This window comes from Rutidosis leptorrhynchoides, unplaced genomic scaffold, assembly GCF_046630445.1.
Source record: "Rutidosis leptorrhynchoides isolate AG116_Rl617_1_P2 unplaced genomic scaffold, CSIRO_AGI_Rlap_v1 contig257, whole genome shotgun sequence".
In the NCBI taxonomy this organism is placed as follows: domain Eukaryota; kingdom Viridiplantae; phylum Streptophyta; class Magnoliopsida; order Asterales; family Asteraceae; genus Rutidosis; species Rutidosis leptorrhynchoides.
The window spans coordinates 1-23,992 of record NW_027266504.1 but is presented as its reverse complement, the minus strand read 5'-3'; the positions used below and the strand labels follow the sequence as shown (position 1 = coordinate 23,992).

The following is a 23,992-nucleotide window of genomic DNA, read 5'->3' as shown; positions in this document are numbered from 1 at the left end:
ATATTGCTTTGATAAAATTTACAAAATTATGATTATAGAAAAACAGATTAATGCTTTTTTGTTTAAGTTTGGTCAATGAAGGGCTTAATAATTATACAATTGCGCTTGATTTTTTACACAGTAGTTTACTAATCACCTATTTAACTTAATATATGGAGAATCTTATATGAATAATATAAAAAAAAAAAAAAGGTTCATTTGTTAGTCGTAGTATATCTCACTCAAGGGCCAAGGCTACGAGACTGAGTGAGGGATTACAATTTACATATACAGAAATTTTGATTCATTATTTCTCTAGTCACCGAATAGGAAATCGAGTGAAAAGTTGAGTTTAGACGTAAATTTAGGTAGAAATGTGCTTATACGGATAGTACAATATAATTTATCAGTCATATACATTTTATCAATATTCTGCCTGAAATTTTGTCATATTAACAAATTCCTATACTGCATTTCTTAAGGAGTTTAACATCAAACAAAAAAAGGAGTTTATTATATTGCATTTCCTAAAGAGATCCATATTGATCATGATAACACGATTTTACCTTTAATCGAGGAAGTGCAAACCAATAAGTATTATTTTGTCTCCAAACATTCCGAACTTTCCTTGTGAAAATTCTGTTATGCTAGTGATTTGAAGAAGCACAATTAATTTCCAATATTTTTGGTAATTGGCAGATATATCTGGATTCGAATGTAGTATTCAGGGCCTATCGTATAGTGGCCTATGCTAATTATGTAATTTCAAATATGCTTATGTATTGAGCGTCTCGTCTCTTAATCAGTATTTGGAGATTCGATCCTCAGTCTCTGTAAATGAAAAAAAATTTCTGACCAGTTCTCTACCATTTCGTGTGTTGACAGTTGAAACGAGAGATTAGTCTTACGGCTGTCAGCAGTGAGGACACTCGAGGAGACTAAAAAAAATCTGTTTATGTATATTATATAATAAATTATAAATGTTGTTATCAAATCAAAATTTTATAAATAAAAAAAATCAATAGACTTATATTTTAAAAATTAAAATAATTATCATATATTTTAAATTAAAATCTATAAATATTATTATTTTTTAGATCAATATTTATATAAATTTAATTATATACATTAAATATTTATGCGATCAATTTACATATTTATTTGTGTTACCGTAAAAAAAAACCATAAAATTAATAAAACTTAGGCCTTGATCCAAGTAATAAAAAACTATGCTTACCCTTCCGGCCTTAACAAAAGTTCGACCTTTCTCTATGACCTTTCGAGGCTTGAAATTTTCGCCACGATTAGAATGCTCTCGTTCCTCCATTTTCACTGAAATTTTAGCATCTCCTGGAATAACTACATTATAGTCTATACACCTTCCATTTCCTCCTATCCCAATAACAAAGAAAAATAGATGCACACTACTTTTAGTAGTAGTATGAAATTTTTTTGTCACTTCTCTTATCTCTAGACTTCAAGTTTTTCAAATGAGATAAAAGGTGGAAAGTTAGTTTTCTTTCGATTTTCTTTGTATTGATAGGTTCAATTTTTTAAAGTTAATCTAGAGATGTATGGCGTTCACGGGTGATGGTGAGGCGCTCACCCACAGCTACGTACTATCGTATAAAAAGTTAAGCTACTAGAGAGTAAAAGAGTTTAAAGAGTCGTTCTCTCAAATAGCGGCTCTCTCTTTGTATCCCACAACTACGCTATTGATAGATGATCATTTTTTAGTATCGATCTAGCCTAAATAATGCTTCAAGGTTAGTGGCTTTGTGGGAGAGGCTTTGTTATTATCGAGTGGTAGTCACTCAGTTGAGAGATAGGTTAGAGTAGAATTTTAAAAATTCATTGCTTGGATTGAGGAAGAGCATTGTTCAAAATAGATCGTACTTGAGGACCGAGTTGCTGTTCATCCTTAGAAAAGTGACAAATCTGAATCTACCATCATTAGAGATTTGTTGGAGCCCAAAGACAAGAGTGGAGTACTCTCGTCCTTGAATAGAGTGTCCGAACACGAACGATCTCACAAAATCCTAATTATTGTTGTTTTGTTGAAGTAGTTGACTTTTATATGGGCATACAATAATAACGAACATCAATATCAGGAAAGGTTTATACTTACTATTTCCGCAAAAAAAAATTTGGTAGTAAGTTGTGTAGTGTGCAAGAGCAAAGTAGTAGTGAATGTACCGTCAGTACTTATCTTAGTACAAATTCTTTGATATCTTAATTTGTACTGTTAAGTATTCATTAAATCTCTCTAAATCATTCTTAACATTTTAATTGTAAGAAGAAAAATAAATCAAACTCTCAAAAAAAAAAAAAGAAATTTTATTCCATTGTAAAGTTTTAAGTTATTGTTTTAATTGAGTAACCGAAAGTAATTTCAAAACTGATTCTCAGTACAATTTAAAACGTTCAAAAAAATGGATCATGTAACTTCATATATATATATATATATATATACTGTTAGAGGAGTCACGACTCACGCATAAGGCTCTTAAATTTTTATGTTTATAAAATAAAAATTAGAATTTAAAACCCTTAATTTATAGATTGAAAATTTGAAGGCAAAGAAATTTTTATTTTAAGTTTGGATGTAATTTTCGGTGTAAATAAGTCTAACTTGCTTACGTGCTCAACCAGGGTAACTAATACTAATAGACAATGGTGTAAATAAGTCCTCCCACCCATTACGCGTCGATTCATTATGAATATTTTAATCTATTGGGCAAAGAAGAAGAAAAAGAAAGGAATGTGCTTATGTAGACGTGGTCAAGAGCCTGGGATCGAACCCAGCCAGGTCCGATTCGATCCTGCTCAGCGTACGAGCATGGTTGTGTGATTTAGGGATTTGATATTTAGGAAGTGTTCCGTTCGAAGAGAAGAATGAGAAATCAGAACAGCGTCGGTTTTGCTCCAGCATCTCGGCCCATTCATCTTCCCAGCCCCGTTCGTCCAACTCTCTCTTCTTCTTGCTTCAACCGCAAGCTCTTCTTTTTAAAAAGCAAGCTTTCATTATACAAATATCTTGATGACCTCACACCAATTGTAGTTAGCTAATACAATAAACAATTAATTAGCTTCCCTTTATTGTAATCAAGTAGATATGTAAAGTAGATTTACTTTTTCATAAAATCATACTTTCTCTAGAATAGACATCCTTGTTCTATCAAAGGATTGCAATTGTAGTTGTAAAAATTAATTGAGGTAATAACAAAACTGAGTTCATCTCTCTATATCTTTCGGTTACAAATTTAATATATCTGAAAGTCATTTTAAAACTGATTTTCAATACAATTTAAAACGTTCGAAAAAATAAACCATGTAACTTCATATATATATACCGTTAGAAGAATCACGTATGATGCTTTTGAACCTTTTTGTTTGTAAAATATAAATTAGGATTTAGAACCCTTAATTGAAAATTTTAAGGGGAAGAAAATTTTTAATTTATGTTTGGATGTAATTTTCCAATGCTGTAAATAAATCTAACTTGCTTACGTGCTAGCTAGTAGCTAGTTGTATTCAAGCAGGGTGACTAATACTAATAGGCAATGGCATCGTTCGGTCCTGTTTGATTCATTTCGAATCGATTTTTTAATCATTTTTTCGTGGGAACCCTAGACAGTTTCAAAACATTACGATCGAATCGAACCGAAACCAAATCCTAAAACTATTCAGTTTGATTTTGGTTAAAATAAGTCGGTTTTTGATTAATTCAGATCGAGTTTTGTCAAACCGAAGTTTTCCTTTGAATATATATTCTTCTTTAAAATCGATTCGATCAGTAATTCGATTGGTTAATTGCCCACCATTACTGATGATGCGTCATCATGTACAAAGATGGACAGTTCTGTGTCCGAAAAGTGAGTCTTCTAGCATTACATTTTAAACCGCGTGAAAATCCACTCGAAAAGAGAAGGGATGTGAAAAAATTGCAGAGCAACATTACGCGTCGAGTCATTATGAATATTGTAAACTATTGGGCAAAGAAGAAGAAAAAGAAAGGAATCCGCTTATGTAAACATGGTCAAGAATCGATCCGATCCGGATCAGAATCGAACCCAACCTGGTCCGATTCGATCCTGGTCAGCGTACGAGCATGACGGGTTGGTCAATGAACTCGGACATGTCCATGTGTCATGTCATCACCGCATGTCACTTTACGATTTGTCCACATGTCGACTTAATTTTTCCACATTATCAAATATTATCACGTGCCGCATTTTCATTTGTTCACGTCATCATAGTGACACGTGGAACTCGGTCCGCCGGGTCATGGTCGAAATTTTTTAACCGGCCTTGAACTGGTTTCTACGAATAATCCAATTCAGATTTTAAGTCGAGTCAGGTTTGATCGGTTTGGTCCTATTTGACCAGTCCGGTTCGGGTCCGGGTGACCATGTCTACGGTTATGTGTTATAAATAATGAATGGAAAGATTAATGTCGAATTCCATTCCACAATATTGTAAGAGTAGGCAACAGATGGTTTCTAAGACTTCACGTCTAATTACAGGTGCAGGAATTGCTTTGCTTTTCATTCTCTTTTTTATCTCATCAGAAATGCCATTGGCTGCCAGTACTAATAAATTCCCGGAAACCAGTAAGCCTTTATTTGCCTTCTTCGTAAAATTAGATATCGTTGTCTAAGACAACATTTATGTATATAGATATCAGATATATATATAATATATTATATATGTATATTATATTATTATTTTATGCAGATTTAATCATATTTGGCCGACGAGGAACTCTCCAGCAAATCAAAATTGCTGTACATCCAAGTAAATCAAGCCCAGCCGGCAGTGCTGGCAATCATGCATTTCATGATCCAATTCATCCCTAGCCAGTAGCCACCCCAGCCTTCTTTTGTATGAAAAAAAAAATATATGAAAACAATAATAATAAAAAAATAAAAAAAAAAAAAGCCGATTGATGTATTTCTCATACAGCAGTTTACTCTTCTTTATTTTATTTGAATCAAACTGGATTGTTGTATTTTGTTTTCAGGTTACATAACTTTATTACGACTAGCGAATGAATGTTTTAATTATCACTTGTATATTATTATTTTTATTCAAATACTACTATTTTCGTCCGAAAATATATTGAAAAAGTGGCGATTAAAGTAGTAATATATCTTATCTTATATATACAAAATAGAGAGAATCTTTTCAATTTGTTCAATTTATTTCGATTGCAATTCAATTGTAAATTTTATTGTCAAATCAACATCCGACACATGGCGTTTTAATTAGAAATCAAGTTTTTGAGTTTAATTAGGAATCAAGTTATAATTTTAGGTCAATATTATTTTCTCCCTATTCTAATTAAGAAATCAAAACACAATAAAATAATGATTCCTAATAAAATTCTACCTATTACTTATTCCTAATCATATACCAATTACTTATTCCTAATCATATGAGATTCATATTCTCTTTTATCTTTGCTTTACGAGTATATATATAGCTATATGCACCATACTAAATTCATACCTGTAAGAACAAAAGTTTCCCGTACGATTTTTTTTTGCTAAGCTAGCTTTATTTCTTTCAAAAAAAAGCTTCGGGATTTTTTTCCTCATCAGTACACTACTACTTATTTAATTAATTAATAAAATTTTTGTTTTGTTTTTATTGTGATCGATGAGTTTTTTTTTTAATTAGGTGAAGGTTTGTTTTGTTTTTATTGTGATCGTTTTTTTTCCCACGATAATAACATTCTATTGTTGTGTAATCAACGAAATTATATTGAAGTAATTATCTTTTCAATATCTTGATTATAGATCGTGTTATTATAGGATGCGTCAAAATCTTATATAGACAATAGCGAGACTTTTTAAATTTTAAATTTGTTTCAATTTGTTTCAATTGTAAATTCAATTGCAAATTTTATTGTCAAATCAAAATTCGACACATGGTGATTTATTGATGAATAGTAATGTGACATATGTATTTTAGAATTTGAGTTTAACTAGGTTTTAAGTTATAATTATAAGTCAATGATATTATTTTTTTTCTATTTTAATTATGAAATCAAAACACAATAAAAACAATAATGATTCCTAATAAAATTCTATCAATTATTTCTTTCTAATATAATAATTTTATTCCTAATCAATTTCCTATCTATTATTTAAAAAATTATTCCTAAAAAAATTATAATACATTATATATACATTTTAATTTTCTTATTAAATAATTTTTGCTGATTAAAATTCATCATATTTTTTCCTATTCCTAATTAAAATGAGCATGTATTCTTTTTTCCTATTTAAATGGACATATTATTAAAAAAAATTATTCCTAATCAAATTACAATATATATTATTTTTTTAATTTTTTTTTAAGCTATTATTCCTAATAAAATCGACTATATTTTTTTTGTATTCTTAATTAAAACGGGGATATCTTATTTTTCCAACAATTAATAATTTTTTCTAATTAAAATTCATTATATTCTTTTTCCTATTTATAATTAAAATAGACATATCTTCTTTTTTCCTATTCAAACGGACATATTATTAAAAAAATATTTCTAATCAAAATATAATATATATTTTTTTTCTTTTTAATTTTTTGTTAAATTATTATTCCCTATATTTATTTTCCTATTCTTAATTAAAATGAACATATTTTATATTTCAAACAATATGAAAAACTGAATTGTTTTAGATGCAATTATAAATATTATTATGAAATCAAATCTTGATATGTAATTTTTACGTTTGCTATGTTTATTATTTTTGAAAACAAAATAAAATTTTGATTCTAATAGGATTGTAGATTTTGAAATAAAATCAAAATAATTATAATTGATATAAAATTAAAATAATTCTTTTTTATATAATATTTAACATATATTTAATAATATTTAATATAAATAATTATATATAATATATTTAAATTATTAATTTTTAAATGTACGATCTTTCCGTCACTGATTAGTATATATAGATACAATAATTCTCAGAGATGAATTGGTGAATCTGGAAACCGTTAGATTTAGGTTCTTATAGAGGCGATGCACAAACATTACTCAACTACTAAGGTTTAAAGTCCATTTTAATTGGGGAAAATATCCCCACAGCTTCCTAAGTTTTTTCTAGATTAACCGGCCCGTTCCCCAACTTTAATTATTAATCAATATTGAATCTAAAACATAATCATATAGTATTAATTTTTCGTTAAAATTGTTAACATGATAATTAACGTAGCAAAATTTCTAAGCATTAACTTTTGTTCACGTGAGCGTTCAATTCATGCCTTTTGAAACATTTTGATTTCCAGCCACTCCTAATCGATCTAAAATTTTGACATTTTAAGGCTCATAATTAAAATAATCATAATCCCTTTTGAGTATGTTTGATAGTCGTATGTAATTATATATCCGTATAATTATTTGAGTGTAATTATATATATGTGTAATTACGTATAAATTAGTTTTTTTATGTTATTTGGTTAATATCGTGTAATTACAACTGTGTAATTATAAATAATATAAAATATAAATAATATAATTAAAAAAAATTTAAATTGTGTAATTACATCGTATAATTGCACCAATGCTCATGAAGAGATCGGAATTAAAACTGTATAATTGGAGCTTCCAAATTACACGCAACTACATGGGGCCAAATAATTATATGGTCATCCAAACACGTCAAACTGTGTTATTACCCCAATTACATGGTAATTTTCCAAACAGACTAATGTCATGGGGTCCGGAAGCAACAATCTCTTTCAGATGAGACGGTGAATCGTTAAGATCTTTAAAATATAAGAATCTTGTGCTGGCATTTGTGGATGTTTTTGGTTAGAACCGTTCCATTCCTTTTGATATTGATTTGCCAATCAGGACGTGATCCAATAATATCTGTTGAAGTGTGAGATTTAGATTTCGATTTTTGGATGGACGGATTTTGGAAGGATAGCTCGTATCTGACATATAAAAAATAAAAGTTACATTTTATAGTTGAATTTTTGCCATTAGAAAATCGTGATTGGAATTGATTGAAAATCTGATCATTATGTAATTGTTGACCTCTTGCGTTAAACTTGATGATTAAGGTCAATAATTCATTAAATAATGAAGCGTCAACCTCCATTCTGTTTAACGATTTGACCGAGAAGAACTGACTGTTTCAGCACAATAACGAATGGAATGAAGAAGACTATTCTTATACATCAACCTCCACTCTACAGCAAGTCTCCATCTATCTATTCTACTTCTACTTTTCTTAGATAAACTTCCACCACTACAATGGACGTCCACTTCTAAGAAATTTAATGCTTCGCGACCAACGATTGATTGAATTTCCTCAACCTCCAACTCCGTAGACGAATTCTGGATTCTATCGATGGCCGAGAGCAACAAATTATCTTCTTCAATTGAAGTTGGTAGATTCTTCAAAATAGCCATGCATTTCTCTGATATCCATTTCATGATGGAAGTTTCGTTCTCTATCGAGACTTGAGATCCTGAATACAAAAGGTGTCCGACTGACTTCCGTTGGCTTTGCGGAGTTGCGTGTAGCCGTAAAGCGGATAACAGAGCAAATGATGGCTTTCCACTTGGGTGGATGTAAAGGGAGTCCTTGGGCCATGAACTGGAGCTGTAGATATCGGGTTCTAAGGGTATGAAAACTTTGTCATTCTGATTTTCATTCAGAAGAAAACCGTAGTGCTCGAGAAGTTCCAAATTTGTATACATTCCATAGCTTAGGAGAACCTGGAAACATAAATAAGTCGTTCCAAAGTCATTTATGGAATTTTTACAAGGGAAACATAGAAATGTAAATCAAAGGAAACAAATGGTCACTGACTCTTGGCCATTAAATCCAAAAATGGTTCCTCAAAAGACAGACACAGAGAAAAATAGACACATACTACGAAATGTATGTAGAAACACAAATATAAATAGAGGGTCATATAAAGAACAAGACTATAAAAGAATGCTGCAATGGTTCCATATTTCAAATTTGTAATACCTGATCTCCTTTTCGATAGTTTTTCCTAGCATAGAAGCAGTAAGCATCAAGATCATCTTCAAAACCACCATCTGTTAGTCTCTGGGAGTTAGAATCAAATTGGTCAGCATCTACTCCATCTATGACCTCCTCATTTTGAATAGAGGAGAAAGAAGAAAGCTCTTCGCCGGGCGCAGCGTAATTGAACAGGTCTCCCACAGGACACAAGCACCCAGCTTCATCCCATGGTACATGCAATGTACGCGAGGATATCTGTTGACAAAGATTTCTCATTTCACATGATATGGAAATAACAACATAAGCATTATAAAGTGTCATCATCCATATAACGAAAAGTGAATCAATTAAAGAATTCTTACAGTTCCAAAAGCCCAAAGCCATGCTCTAATTGTACGTAGTTGAGGCTTAAGCTGAAGTTCATCAAGCAATGCCTTAGATTCTTTCCATTCCGATTCAGCCTTCGCTACAGCCTTTTCAGTAGCCCAAATAGCATCATCTACCTAAATTAACAAAAAAACATTCTAAAGTATGTATACTGATTGAAGAGAGAAATATTGATACTAGTTTTGCAATAACAAAGAAACGATTTCTCTTGTTGAAAGAAGCTGAACCTGGAAAGCTTCCTTCTCGAAATCACAGAAAGTGGCAAGCACATCATAGGCGCGTGGCAAATGAAACAAGTAAGTGAACCAACATGAACTCTTCCCTTTACCCATTTCATACAATAAGCATACAATCAATCTCTGCATTACACATTTCAAAACATATTACATAAGAACTCAATCTTTATCGTTTTGATGTTAACAAAAGAGAAGTGTAAAGAAGTAAACCTGGGTAGAGGAGAGAAAAGGATAAGAACAGAGAGCAACAGAGAGCTTGTGATCATTCAGAGATAATGCTTGTGTAGTGATTAAAGCAGATTTTGGCACTATGAGAATCAATTCTCCTTTTTTAAGATCACGAACAGCTCCTAAACCTCTCCTGTACCAAATCAATTTCACCATAACACGATTACATATAACGAAATTGACTTCAAATCAACAAAACCCATTTCAGTATCATGAACATTAAACAATTATACACACACACACCCGCCTGCATCAGGAAAGCTAGAGACTTTGAGAGAATAACCCAAACATGTTTGAGAATTGGAAGTGTTTGGAGAATCAGAAATCCCAATACGTGATGCCCAATTCAGAAAACTATCAAGCTTTCCTTCTTCTTCATCTTCTTCTTCCATCCTTCGTTGACAATACAAACAAAGCTCACTCTCGCTGCTTGCTAACAAAAAAATAAAATAAAATACAGTATTTATTTGAAACATGGGCCATTAAGACTTTTCACTGCCCATTAGTTAGAATTCAAATTTGGGCTTTGGCCCATATTAAAGCCCAAACATTTAAACATGTCAAAATGAACCCAACCCAAACTTTGTCGATTTTATATTTTTGTTGTCGTCGATTTTATTTAGCATGTAGGTAAGGTAAGTTAGTTATACATAAACTTCAAAAAAAAAGTTAGTTATACATGCATATCTAGTGAATTAATTCAGCTGGCTACAATACATTTTTTTTATATAGTTCTGGCGGGATTCGAACATTCAAATTCAAGAAGGGGATGGATGTCTTAGATTTACTACGATAAAAATTTGGATAGGTATAAAATTCGCCAACTATAAACTAGTCTGTCATGTGGCCAAATGAAATTAAATAACTCAGCGTGACGTAACACGTGCTCACCAATGTTGTGTCACTGTCGAAATGTGTTGTATAAATGTACAGTAAAAATCTCGATAAATGAATATTTTTGGGACCAGAAAAAAATATTCGTTTAGCGAAATTATTTATTTATCGATAAATGAATATATTATTCATTTATCGATAAATGAATTTTTATTCATTTAAAGGTTTTTTTTATTATGCATTAGTTTTTTTATTCATTTTTTCATGTACAGTACAATGTATTAACATTCTCGATGCTATTAACTTTGCTACCTTGGCTTGGAGATTTGATGTAAAGGAAACAACCATTGCAAATTGTTTCCGACATTGCAAGATACGATCTGAAGAACTCGATGTTCCCGAAGCAGAAGTTGAAGAATTAGAAGAAGATATCGAAGGATTAACGGATGTCATTTCTAAATTACAATATAGAAATGTGATGGACGTCGAACATCTTTTGAACTATCCTAACGAGAATGATGTCGTTATGGAATTGCCTACAGACGATGAAATTATTGAGTCTGTACTGAATGATGAGAATGATCCAGAACCAGATGATAGTAGCGTCACACAAAATGTGTCATCAAAAGAAGCATATCAAGCAATAATTACCTTACGGAACTACTTTCTACAACACGAGCAGAATAATCTTCAAGTTTTGCTGGCGCTAGGAAAAATAAAGAATGAGATGAATTTTGGTGGGAAAAAAAAGCAAAAAACTATAGACTCATTTTTTTATAAAAGAATGACTTATTGTATGAATATTGTTGCTTGAAAAAAAATCTCTATATATTTATATATATATATATATATATTTTAAAATGTGATGATTATTCATTTATATTTACCTAGGATTTTTAAGAATTTTAAGAAAATTATTCAATAATGCATTTAGCGAAATTATTCATTTCTCTTAGCCCAAATCGGGACCGGAAAAAATTATTCATTTGTCGAGATTATTCATTTATCGAACATTTATTTATCGAGATTTTACTGTACTCATACAATACAAGTATATATGAATTGCTCGCCCTAACTTATTGTCTGATAGTACGTATAGTTTTACTTCAAAAAAAATAGTACGTATAGTATTTAGTATAGTGTAAGTTTTGAGTACTTAATATCGTGTTGGCTCATTTAGAGCATCATCAATGGGAATACATGTATACTATTCGTTATTATCTCTGTTTTATATTAGCGACAATTAAATGAAAATAAAAGAAATAATAATATATCATAATATATACCTCAAGATCTTTAAATTAATGCATGAAAAAGTAACGAGAATTTGTGGATCACGTTTCATCTGTAACACATTTTCAATCCTCACGTTTTCCGCCAACTCAAAATCTCTTGTTTTCGTCCATCACGTTTCATTTGTAATATCGATCTAGATTTCTCTACAAAGTCACAATATTTATACACGTATACTAACTAATAATTGGCTTAGTCATCATTAGTGAGTATATAATTCGATTGAAATTGGATGACTCCTCATGAACTACGTAGTTATTTACTACCCATACACATTACATGCTTCGACTTCCTCGTTGCACAGCATTTTTACACATAGAAAATGCTGACGTGTAAACCAAAAAATGACGTGGAATACATAATTATACTTAGTAGAATAATGAAAAGTGGGAAATGGCGACGTGTCTCATAAATGTCCGCGAAACTCGTGCGTAAAATGAATGGACACCGCCCCATATTATGGACTACTTGCGTCACATTTCCCACTTTTGGACTATTTCTTAAATTAACTATATATAAAAGAACACAAACAAACAAACACTCCTTCGTGATGTTTTGTTCTGTCCTTCGACATTTCTATTTAATTATTTTAACCACCACATAAGTATCTACTAGAGAGATCCGCACGGTCATTTTCAGTTTGAAGTTTGAACCGGATTGTCCATGGTCCCTCTTTATATACCCTTTCGTCCGAAAATACATGCATCTTTATTTATGTGCAGGTATTTTCGGACGGGTAGTAATAAATTTTCCTAATCAACCGGTTTCATTGCAATCGCCATTCGATAAAAAATATTATCGATCGATTTTGAGTCGACTTGTGAATTCGAACGAGAAAACTCAACTTTTGGTCCTCACGATTCATCCATAGCACTTTTTTAGTCCCTCACGTTTTTCCGTTGGCTTAAGAAACCTTCACGTTTCCATATATCCGCCGAAATGATCGCTCTGCTGTCAACTCCTCCCATGTGGCACCTATGTGACACTGTATGGCGACATCTCATGCCTAGTCAGCTAACAAAGCCACATAATTTCGACACGTGTCAGCTGACGCATAAAAAATTTGACACGTCAACCACTGTATTATCACAAAAATTTGACACGTCAATGACGAACTGGTTCGGTTCAATTTTTTAAAAAATAATAATTTTCAGTTTTTTTTAAAAAATATTTTTTTTGTAAAATTTGGATTTTTTTTTGAATTCTTTTTATAAATTATAAATATTTTTGAAATTTATCTTTTAAATTTTCATTATTATAAATTAATTATTTATATTTTATATATAATTTGGTCCAGTTCAATTTTTTTATAAATTATAAATATTTATTAAATTTATCTTTTAAATTTTTATTATTATAAATTAATTAATCATATTTTATAAATAATTGTTTAATTTTCCTATAAATTAATTAAATTTTTAAAATTTATTAAAAATAATGAACAATTTTTAAAATTATTGATGTAAAGAGGGCAATTTTCAAAATAATCATTTTTAATTATTTTGATTTTTTTGATTTTAAAAATATTTTTTTATTAAAATTTAAAACGTTTTGGTCCGTTTTTTATGACAAACTTAGATAAATTGGCCATCTAAAAACATAAAAACATCCATTTTTACTAGGGGTGAAGTTTTCGGTTCGGTTTTACGCTGAAAAACTAACCGAACCGATTACTATCTTTATATTTTAAATTTTAAAAATAATTAATGTTAAAGTAATTAAAAAATAAAAATGATTATTTTAAAATTACTCTTTTAAATGAGAGAAATGTTATTCCATTTGGCGCGTTTTTGTTCGAAATGAAATATACATTTATCATTTTATCCTTTAACGTTTCATCCGGTCTTGATCTTCCTTTTTATACTTCACGGGTAAAGTTTGTCAAAGACGTGAATCGATATATTTATTTTTTCCTTTGTTTGATTGTATGTGAGAGGTGAATCGATTTAGAATGGATCATATCAATCAAGATAAAAAAAATAGATGAGGTAGTTGAAAAACCGATTGCACCGAATCAAACCGAAAAACTCGGTTCAGTTAAAGAATAAAATTTGAAATCGATTGCACCCAACCGATCAAAATCGATAGTAATCGGTTCGGTTAGTTTTTCAGCTTAAAATCGAACCGAAAACTTTCATCCCTAATAAAAATGGATGTTTTTATGTTTTTAAATAGAAAATTTGTCTAAGTTTGCGATAAACAACATAAATAGTTCAAAACGTTTTAAATTTTAATACAAAAATATTTTTAAAGTAGCTAAAATTAAAATAATTAAAAATAATTATTTTGAAAATTGCCCTCTGTACATCAATAATTTTAAAAAATGTTCATTATTTGTAATAGTTTTTAAAAATTTAATTCATTTATAGAAAAAATTACAAACAATTATTTATAAAATATGATTAATTAATTTATAATAATGAAAATGTAAAAAATAAATTTAATAAATATTTATAATTTATAAAAAGGAAAAAAATGAACGGGACCAAATTATTTAAAAAATATTTATAATTTATAAAAAAAATTAAAGATTTAAAAAAAAAATCCAAATTTACGAAAAAAAATATCATTTTTTTTAAAATTGAACCGGACCGGACTGGACCGATCCAAAGCGGTTCGTCTGTGAACCGAACTGAACCGACCTGAACCAGTTCGTTCTTGAACCGCACCAAACTGGTTCGATTTTGTTATCTGTATTAATTCTGGTTGACGTGTCAAATTTTTTATGCGTCAGCTGCCACGTGTCGAAATTATGTGGTTCCGTTAGCTGACTAGGCATGAGATGACGCCACATAGGGGTCATATGAGAGGAGTTGACGGCTGAGAAATCATTTTGGCAGATATATGAAAACGTAAATGTTTCTTAGACTAACTGAAAAATATGAAGACTAAAAAATTATTATGGATGAAACTTGAGAGACCAAAAGTTGGGTTTTCTGGAATCGAACCGTATTGTTAGATTCGATCGGATTCAACTCTACATATTACATAATGACAATTTGCTCCATCAAGCAAAAGTTTTACGATGAAAATCTAATTTTTAGATTGAAATTTTTTCCACTTTCGGGCCCCACAAGCACCTTCATGTGCAGGATCTGGTACAGCTGCTTGTTTAGTCACTGAGGAGCTGCCACGTGAACCAAAATGAGGTCGTAGACCACTTTGTACACCCAGTCCCAGTACTTTCCATTTGATAACGCTATCTTCCACGTGGATGCACTTTTGTCAACCCTTTTCCCTCCTCTTTCGCTTTTCTGTAGCCTATTCGGGTTTTGCTCCATTTCTCTCCTATCCGGATCCGAATCACATTTGATTTGGCCTTCTTATTAATTTGGTTCACGAAGAATATAAATGATATTACACGTACGTAAATATAAGTAATTATGCGAAAAGTGCAAAAGCAGTAGAGTACTAACCAAAAAAAAAACCCAGAATATTTAGCTGATTATTACAAGATATAATGATTACATATTTTTTTTATTACGAGATTATTAGTTCAATTTTAAGAAAAATAGATATTTGTTTTGGATATTGAAAAAAATATCCAATATTTTAAATTTCAAAAATATATTCTTGATCTACTTTAAATATCGAATAATAAAATTTGTTTTGATATCCTAACGTATTATAAACTCCATTTGAATTAATTTTTTAGTCTTTTTATGATCCGTTAAACATTTTTTCTTTTGGATACGTATTTGTTTTATGAGGGAACATACCTTGAATAATGAGTAGATTGTATTAATTATATAAAGAAAATCAATAATTATAATTATTTTATTTGCATAAATATTGCATAAATATTTATGAATTCGAAGACAGATTTTTGTATCATTAATTATATCAATAAGATTCGTAATTGCATTGAGCGACATGGACAGGAAAGAGTAATCTAGTATGGTTTAAATGGGTCGGGTTGGAATCCGGAGGAATATCCATATGATATTCCAGGCTTTTCCAGCTGTGCAAGTTTCCCTCATGCACTAAAAACCCAAAGACTGTTAAACGAGTGGCTCTGCTTCAGCTGCTGTATTTTTATTTTTATTTTTATTTTGTTAAATAGTGGAGTACCAAGCAAAAGCTTAAATGCTCAACCCAATTCCATTACATACCACAAAATAAAGTATAAATTTTTTGTCCAATATTCAAAATAAAAACCTGAATTTTCTACGAAACTTTTAGTGGTCGTTTCGTTGTTAGTTATTTTTGTTGGCTTTTGGCGTCAATACTTGCAATTTCATTGGAAGCTCTCTTTGTGTGAGAAAAAGCATCCTCTTTGTTCAGCTAACCAACAACAGGTATTTTGTTCTTGTTTAATTTATGAATATATTGATTCTCAGTACATTCCATTTTTTAATTGGGTATAGTTTATTTTCCTGAAAGTTGGAAACTTTGAATTTAATAGTTTAAAAAGATTGTTCTTTTGAAACCAAATGATCTCTTATCTGGTCACAGTTAAAAAACTTGCTGTTCAAGTTGTAAGGCTCTGTTAGAATAACTTAGGAACCCCATTACTGATATAATTTGGTTTTTGTATTGTTGCTATGAACTTTTGCAGAGTCTCTAGCACACATCATCCTGATTTCTGGTTCAGTAACAGAAAGTTGAAGGAATCGGCATTTCAGTTGGATAAGGGTGTTTTTGTTGGTGTGCAAAATGATCTGTTAAGGTTCAAGTGAAAAGGGTAATTATAAATCTCAACTTTAAAACATGAACATGTCTGTGGCCTTACAATGGGTTAACTCCCCCAATACCGAAGCATCGAGTTGTTTTGGGTTCCTAGATCATCAAATTCGAGATGGAAATCGGCTTATAGAATCTTCAAGACCATCATCTACAAGGAAACAGAAATGGAAGTCTAACTCTTTCAACAATTCAAAGTTGAGGCATCCTGGAAGAAGAAGCTTCTCAGTAATAAGAAATGTGGTAGTAAGTCCAACTGGAGAAATGGCTATATCTTCTGAGCAATTGGTTAATAATGTTGTGTTGAAGCAAGCATCCTTAATTAAAAGAAAATTTAGTGGGGATGATGTTGAAGTAAAAATCAAACCTCTACCGAGTAATTTGAACCTTCTGAGTGAAGCTTATGATCGTTGTGGAGAAGTTTGTGCAGAGTATGCCAAGACATTTTATTTAGGTAGACTTCTCATCACAACTGTTTGATTTTGTTTGAAGTTAAGTTAATTTAAGGTTCAAGCTCAAATGAAAGTTGTCATTTTCTTACATACGCATGTTTTTTCTTTCTCCAGGAACTTTGCTAATGACACCCGAAAGGCGTAAAGCTATCTGGGCAATATATGGTCAGTACTTCTAGCAACATCTTATAAAGTTTACTTTTTGAGATAAAAATTTAAATCTTCTGGTCAATAATCTTACGAGCTGAAGATTTTGATACAGTGTGGTGTAGGCGAACAGATGAGCTTGTTGATGGACCAAATGCTTCTCATATCACTCCACAAGCTTTGGATAGATGGGAGGCAAGATTGGATGATCTTTTCCAGTGTCGTCCTTTCGACATGCTCGACGCTGCTTTATCCGATACAGTTACCAATTATCCTGTTGATATTCAGGTTAGGTTATAATCAATCTACACTTATATTTCCGTTGAACAACTTTATATTTGAGAATGGAACAAATTTTGAACTTGAAATTATTTTTTGTATTTTGCAGCCTTTCAAAGATATGATCGAAGGAATGAGGATGGACCTTAAAAAGTCAAGATACATGGACTTTGATGAATTGTATCTGTATTGTTATTATGTGGCTGGTACAGTTGGGTTAATGAGTGTACCAATAATGGGCATTGCACCTGAATCCCAAGCGTCGACCGAGAGCGTCTACAACGCAGCATTGGCTTTAGGGATTGCCAATCAGCTTACCAACATACTCAGAGATGTAGGAGAAGAGTAAGTAGAATTGAACAAACTTATAATTAACTTGGCAAATCAGTAATTCGTGCTTCAACCGACAAAAAGAGATACTCTGGAGTTTTCTATTCACCTATGTTATCTAAAATGCGCGTAAATACGAAATGTACCATATAAAAGGAAACCAAGGGAGTAAATGGTTTGTGGTAATACTCCAGCTAACGGTTATTTTAATTTATTTTCTGCAGTGCCAGAAGAGGAAGGATTTATCTACCTCAAGATGAGTTGGCGCATGCTGGACTTTCCGATGAAGACATTTTTGCGGGAAAAGTGACTGATAAATGGAGAAACTTCATGAAGAAGCAAATAGAAAGAGCGAGAGTCTTCTTCAACAAGGCAGAGGCAGGAGTTATTGAACTTAGTGCAGCTAGTAGATGGCCTGTAAGTCATTAAGACATTATATTATATATTTCCATTCTAATACAACTTGCAGTTTTTTTTCTTCCCTTTTTGCAATGTGTCTAAGTTATAATGTTCAATGTTTCAGGTTTGGGCATCTTTGTTTTTATATCGCCAAATACTGGACGCGATTGAAGCTAATGATTACGATAACTTTACAAAGAGGGCTTACGTGAGCAAAGCCAAGAAGATACCAGCTTTGCCGATGGCCTATGCAAAATCTCTTATCGGACCAACTATAAAATCTTCAGGTGTCAGTAAAAAACTGAACATTTTCAATTGATAGGTCACTAGAGCAAAGTTAAAATCAGTCTGTAAATCGAAAATTGCCCCAAAAAAAGGCAGCCGGCAAGTATTCATTGAGAAACATAATAGTTACTAATAGTTATCCATATTTAATTGTATAGCTGTCTAAAAAATTATTTTTGCTTATGGATGACACGTTGTAGTTTTATTGCCAAATAGGCTTTTTAGCCAGTACTACTTCTCTTTTATAAGTGATGTGATCTGGAATAAGCCAAGTCGAAAATCTTCACTGAAGTGAGAATTGGTTGCGGTGTGGTGAGGTGAGACTGCTACTTGAAAAAGAGAGAAACTAGGTTGGGATGGCCAACGTTAGCACTGGTGAAGCTCAAGTTAGCGATTTACTAGAAAGTGTTAGGGTGCCAAACCTGTCGGGTGGCTCGGATTTATATAGGGACGAATCAGAGCGGTTGTTCAGGCAGTTCTAGTAGTGAAAAACACCATCTAGCATGCTTCCCCTTGCCACATCTAATGCAATCGACATTCTCTACGTCCAATTCACAACTTTACCGCTGCTGTTACCATCATAAATCCATTATGTCAAGGCTCCGTTAGCAGCATACTCATAAACTAGAAACCAATTCCCGTCATGGAAGCAAACTCTAGAGAGACGGATGAGATTAGAGTGGTTGATCGTAAGAGAGAATTTATGACGAGTGAAGGTACCAAAGGGCACCGTTCTCGATCCTAATAGTAGGGTGGGGAGCGGGCGCCACATAACATTTCTCTATTTTCCGATATTACCCTCCTTTCATAGTTAGGATCTTTTTCTCTTCGGACCATGTCAACCACCATCATTCTCTTAACTATACACATCGGACTTATGTGATATGCCTCCAAAGCTTCTGTAGAATATTTCAGGAGAACTATGCCATATCGTTCCTCGTCGATAAAATACTATGATCCTTTTTGCACAGCTTTGCTAGGCCGAAATCAGACATTTTGCCACAGTGTTTCTCGCCCAATAGAATGTTCTGAGGCTGAGTGTTTTGTGGAAATGAATTTTTCAATTCTAAACTTATTCATAAGTGTAGTGTTTTGGAGTCATGGATCCGTATTTTTTGATGAATTCTTAAATTTGATCATCAGCTTCCTCTTTTTCCATCAACGAGCTTCTGATCATGAAAGAAACTCCTCCAGGAAAGAACCCTTTCTCTGTAGAAAAGATGCAGTTTGGTGCATAATTCATGAAGCTCACATCGTCTAGCTTTAAGGTATCCATTTTTATTATTCCAGAGCTGTAGCCTTTTTGGAAACTTCCCGAGTTTTAAGCTTGATTAATGTATCCCGACTTGTAAGTTTGTTAACATTATCACTACTTGCTTGCTTAATTATAACTTGCCGAGTTTTATCTTTGTTCAAAGCTTCCCGAGTTGTAAGTTTGTTTAGAATATCCTGACTTGTAGGCTTATTTTAGTACCTGCTCAGTTGAAGGCTAACTCCACTTTAACCCCCTCGAGTTCTGGTTCGTCTTTCTACGTGTGCAATCTTGATTGGCCAATTGTTATTATACTTATATGACAATTCTAATATACTAGGGGCCCACTAGAAAGTAGAAACCCAATGCCTGTAGGTTTTCCTTAGTTCACTCGAGAGCCTTGCGCAAATCGTCGATCAATTTTGCTAGGCTGGATGGATCAATCTGCAAGCAACGGATTTAAGTAATCAATAACTAAAAGTCTAAAATGCAAGTTAAAAGAAAAGAATGCTTGCTTGCAAGGCAAGAAAAAACTAATGAAGTTACCTTGCTTAGGAAGGCAGCAAGACCTTGTGGTAAAGCTTGCAAATCTGATGTTGAATTTCCATGTCTGTTAGTTTAAACATTACTTTCTTGACCCTCAATTCCTCTAGTTTCTCTTCGTAGTTACTTGGATTTTCTTTCCATCCGACAAAAAGTTCATCATCCATCCAAGCATTTTCGTATCCCTTGCCAATAACAGAATCCAAAAACCAACTCTTGATCAATTCCATCATGGTTTTGAGTGGAAGCTTTTCGCCGGCTGCTTCTTTCACGGTCTTTGCTAAAGAGGCCTCGCTGATTCTCCTGCTCGATCTTTTGTAGAGGAATAAGCGGGACCCACTCCACTCCACGACTTGCTTGATATCACCCTTTGCAAGCAAATAGTAGGAAGTATCATGAAGGTCAGCAAACTTGGTGGCTATCTGAGTGTACATGGGCAAAAGTGTCTTCAAACGAGTTTTGATTTGCTACTGTAGGGAATCGATGTCCCCGGGAGCCCCACTACTCTTTGCTTCTTGAATCTTTGCCTTCAAATCAATAAGTTGTCCATTGAGTCGACCCATGCATTCCAGATGCTCTTTGGTCCTGAATTTAATCTCTATCAATCCTTCAGGTTCTAGGGCACTACCTCTAGCAGTAGTATCAGCATATATCTCATAATGGTCGGAATTCATCCCAGAGTCAATAATCACATTTGTCCCACCCTCGAATCTCACCCATCAACGGAATGTATGCAAAAGCAGGTTGATTATACCTTCTAAGACTCTCGACAATGTTTGATCCAGCCTGAAGGATCCCTTCTAAAAGATCTCGTTGTCCACCAGAAAACCCTCTCCAGTTAGCGAGGATGAAAAGTGGAAGTTCTTCTCTGTTGAAATCCATTATTGCCTGAGCCATTTTTGCCGCAGAGTCAGGAAACCACACTTGACCGGCCTGAGGAACCACCCTTTTGTGGGAATCAAGCTGACCTGGATGGGCAGGGATCATTTGCATCACGGTTTGTGTCTCGACTGCAATTATTCCGACAGGAATTCCTCCAAGCTTTGCCCTTCCAGTGACAACAGTCCTGCCCCATCCTTCGAGTCTCTCGATAAATGTGTCTTTATCAAACACACCGTCCAGCCACTTCCCTGAGCCTTCCAAAGTACCAGAAATAGCAGCTCGTGGATCACACGCATTTTCAGGTAAATATTGCACTGGTCTTTCTGGAGGATCCGAGGGACTCAAAACGGGCAATGAACCACCTACAAAGGCAGGAACACAACTTAGTCACTTGATGATGGCTGATACACCTTCGAGATCATCAGAGACGGTAAGATGAGCAACCCCATTGAATGCCATAATCTTAGGTCCTCCAAGTTGCATGTCGGAGCTGTACACCTCCCGGCCAAGAAGTTTGTTCAAAACAGAGAAACCAGCAAGAATAATCGGCTGATCGAGTCTTTGTATGCAACGCATACCAAGACGAGAAATATGAGCACCGATTCCAACAGTTCTTCCGGTCACATACGATTGTAACGGTTTCCTTGTACGCTCTCGAGAAAGCACCAGCAATGGCCCCACTTCCCGTCAAGTTCTCGACACCGAGTTCATCCTCCTTACCAACGATGGTATCTACCACCCATCTGATTTTTCCACTTTCAAGCTTCATCTCATATGCTATTACATATGATCCAACTCGAGCATAATCATCGGCACTTAAATATAAGTACTGAAAACCACTTTCCGGACTTGACTCATCTGACCAACCAACCTTCGATGTTGTTGAGTCCAGGTGCACGCTCAGTGGCAACCAGAGGGGTACCCCAGCTACCTCTCGAGTCGGAAAATTTGAGTTCTGAGACTTTAAGAAGAGATTTACTCTTTACTTTTCTGCTACCTGGTGATTGTGATGCCCACAGTTGCTCCGAAGCCACCTTAAATGCCTGAAAGGCAGTTTCTTCATGAGTATTACATTAAGAGATCAAAAAACCATATCTATCTCGACAAATGACAAAAAAAGCTCACCAGTGGAAAATCATAGCAGTACATAGTGCTACTTCTCCTTGCCACAAGACGCTTCCGATCAAGAACACCGAGTGGCTGGTACTGTGCAGTTATAGGTAAACCATGTAGAGAGCCTTTCCCAGAGAGTGAATGGTACACCAATAAATGATTATTGGTTTTGGAATCCTCTAGTTCTCAATATGTCTGAATGTTTTATCAAGCAAAATAATTATATACAGCTCAAGTTCAAGCAAAAGTCTCGATTCTTACTTTCTTTCTACTTAATATATAAAAACTTACATGCAATGTGCAGGTGTGTCCAGTCACAGTCGTTACAATGACTCTCCAAGCACCACTAACCTGTCCAGAAGTTGACATCCACAACTTCACTTCCCATTCACAAACGCCTAATCTATACATTCTGACACCAACAGATGCATGAATTTCCCTAGCCATGTCTTCTAAGAGTTTGCCAACTGCAACTTCTTCTAGATCGCTATCTACTTCGACTTGCCTGCGTGACATGATTTCACATATAAGAGTTTGTACATGAAATTCACTGAATTATCCTTTAGAAAAGAAAAACATAATACTCACCTAGGGTAAGGTACAAGATCATCAATATGCTGCTCATGTAAAATACAAAGGTATATATGAGCATAGTCTGATTTTGTAGCAGCATTATGGGAATTGAGTTCCAACTCCTCCATGGCAGTCAACAAAGACCTCAAAATGCTCCTAGAAGTATAAGACATAGACCATAGCCTCTGAGATGTCTCTGAGTCAAGCCCGTGATATGCACTAAAACTGTCATTTGATATTGGCTGCCTTACTAGTGTTCTCAGAAACATCCTCTGGATTGGTATTGGCTTATCTACAACATTGTACAAGTGCCATTGACGGTCCTGGGAAGGAGTATACCGCACATTCTCATAGCCTTTAAGCTTATCCTGGATCATAACAAATGTTCACAATCATTTTCTGACCTGACTTGATTATTTATAATGTCTTAGTCTTGATGAAAAGAGAGAGGAAAAAAAAAGGAGTTAGATAGAATGCAAACCAATTCAAGATAGATAGATAGAGGAGGCTCCAGGTGATGCATTAAAGGCTCTTCCTCGTAATGTTGCTTGTCAGTTGACCAGTGAAACGAGTGTCGCATAGGAGTCCGTCCTTCATCTCTCTGTATGATACAACTAATGACCCCAACACCTGCATCGCGTAGACTAAAACCAACCTCTTGTTCTTTGATAATTTGGGTCAACTTTTTAATTCTCTCTTGGGCATGATCTTCATCACCACTGCAAGGAGTCAAATATCATAAGAAAGAAAATATGCAATTCATTGTTGAATTAAATGTGTGATGAGAGTTTACCCAAAAACAATCATTTTCAATTCATTCGAGTTTGATTTACTATACCTATCTTGAAGTAAACTCATTGGATTGTTGATTCCCACCATGGCAATATGCAGCATGTTTCCAAAGTCGGACGAACCAACAGATCCATCTGAATTGTCTCCCTGAAGGTTATGGGCTGTTTCCTTTAGTGCGGTGATTATAATAGCTGGTAGAAACTGGAGAGATTTGATAATAACCATAGCTCCCCATTTTCTCTTATTATGTTTCTCAACCTGTGGTTTCTCGGATAATTGTTCTTCGGATCCATTCTTTTCTTT

At 33.4% G+C, this 23,992-nt stretch overlaps 3 protein-coding genes and 1 pseudogene across 3 annotated transcripts; 2 read left to right on the top strand and 2 right to left on the bottom strand.

The window, feature by feature from the left end:
• Window positions 1-777: 777 nt before the first annotated feature.
• Window positions 778-10,224, bottom strand: LOC139882308 (protein SET DOMAIN GROUP 40). The gene is made up of 8 exons (XM_071866658.1): window positions 10,076-10,224; window positions 9,815-9,965; window positions 9,596-9,727; window positions 9,344-9,484; window positions 8,985-9,236; window positions 8,131-8,725; window positions 1,217-1,371; window positions 778-810 (listed from the first exon to the last, which is right to left on the bottom strand). Exons 1-8 carry the CDS (start codon window positions 10,222-10,224, stop codon window positions 778-780), a joined length of 1,608 nt encoding a protein of 535 aa, XP_071722759.1.
• Window positions 10,225-10,868: 644 nt separating this feature from the next.
• On the top strand, window positions 10,869-11,480 carry LOC139882307 (uncharacterized). Its single transcript, XM_071866657.1, has 2 exons — window positions 10,869-10,890; window positions 10,939-11,480. The coding sequence occupies exons 1-2, from the start codon at window positions 10,869-10,871 to the stop codon at window positions 11,478-11,480; spliced, it is 564 nt and encodes a 187-aa protein (XP_071722758.1).
• A 5,189-nt stretch (window positions 11,481-16,669) lies between these two features.
• On the top strand, window positions 16,670-18,568 carry LOC139882306 (phytoene synthase 2, chloroplastic-like). Its single transcript, XM_071866656.1, has 6 exons — window positions 16,670-17,096; window positions 17,209-17,259; window positions 17,357-17,529; window positions 17,630-17,865; window positions 18,075-18,267; window positions 18,374-18,568. The coding sequence occupies exons 1-6, from the start codon at window positions 16,670-16,672 to the stop codon at window positions 18,566-18,568; spliced, it is 1,275 nt and encodes a 424-aa protein (XP_071722757.1).
• A 1,605-nt stretch (window positions 18,569-20,173) lies between these two features.
• LOC139882304 (acetyl-CoA carboxylase 1-like) lies at window positions 20,174-23,989 on the bottom strand (annotated as a pseudogene).
• Window positions 23,990-23,992: the final 3 nt, after the last annotated feature.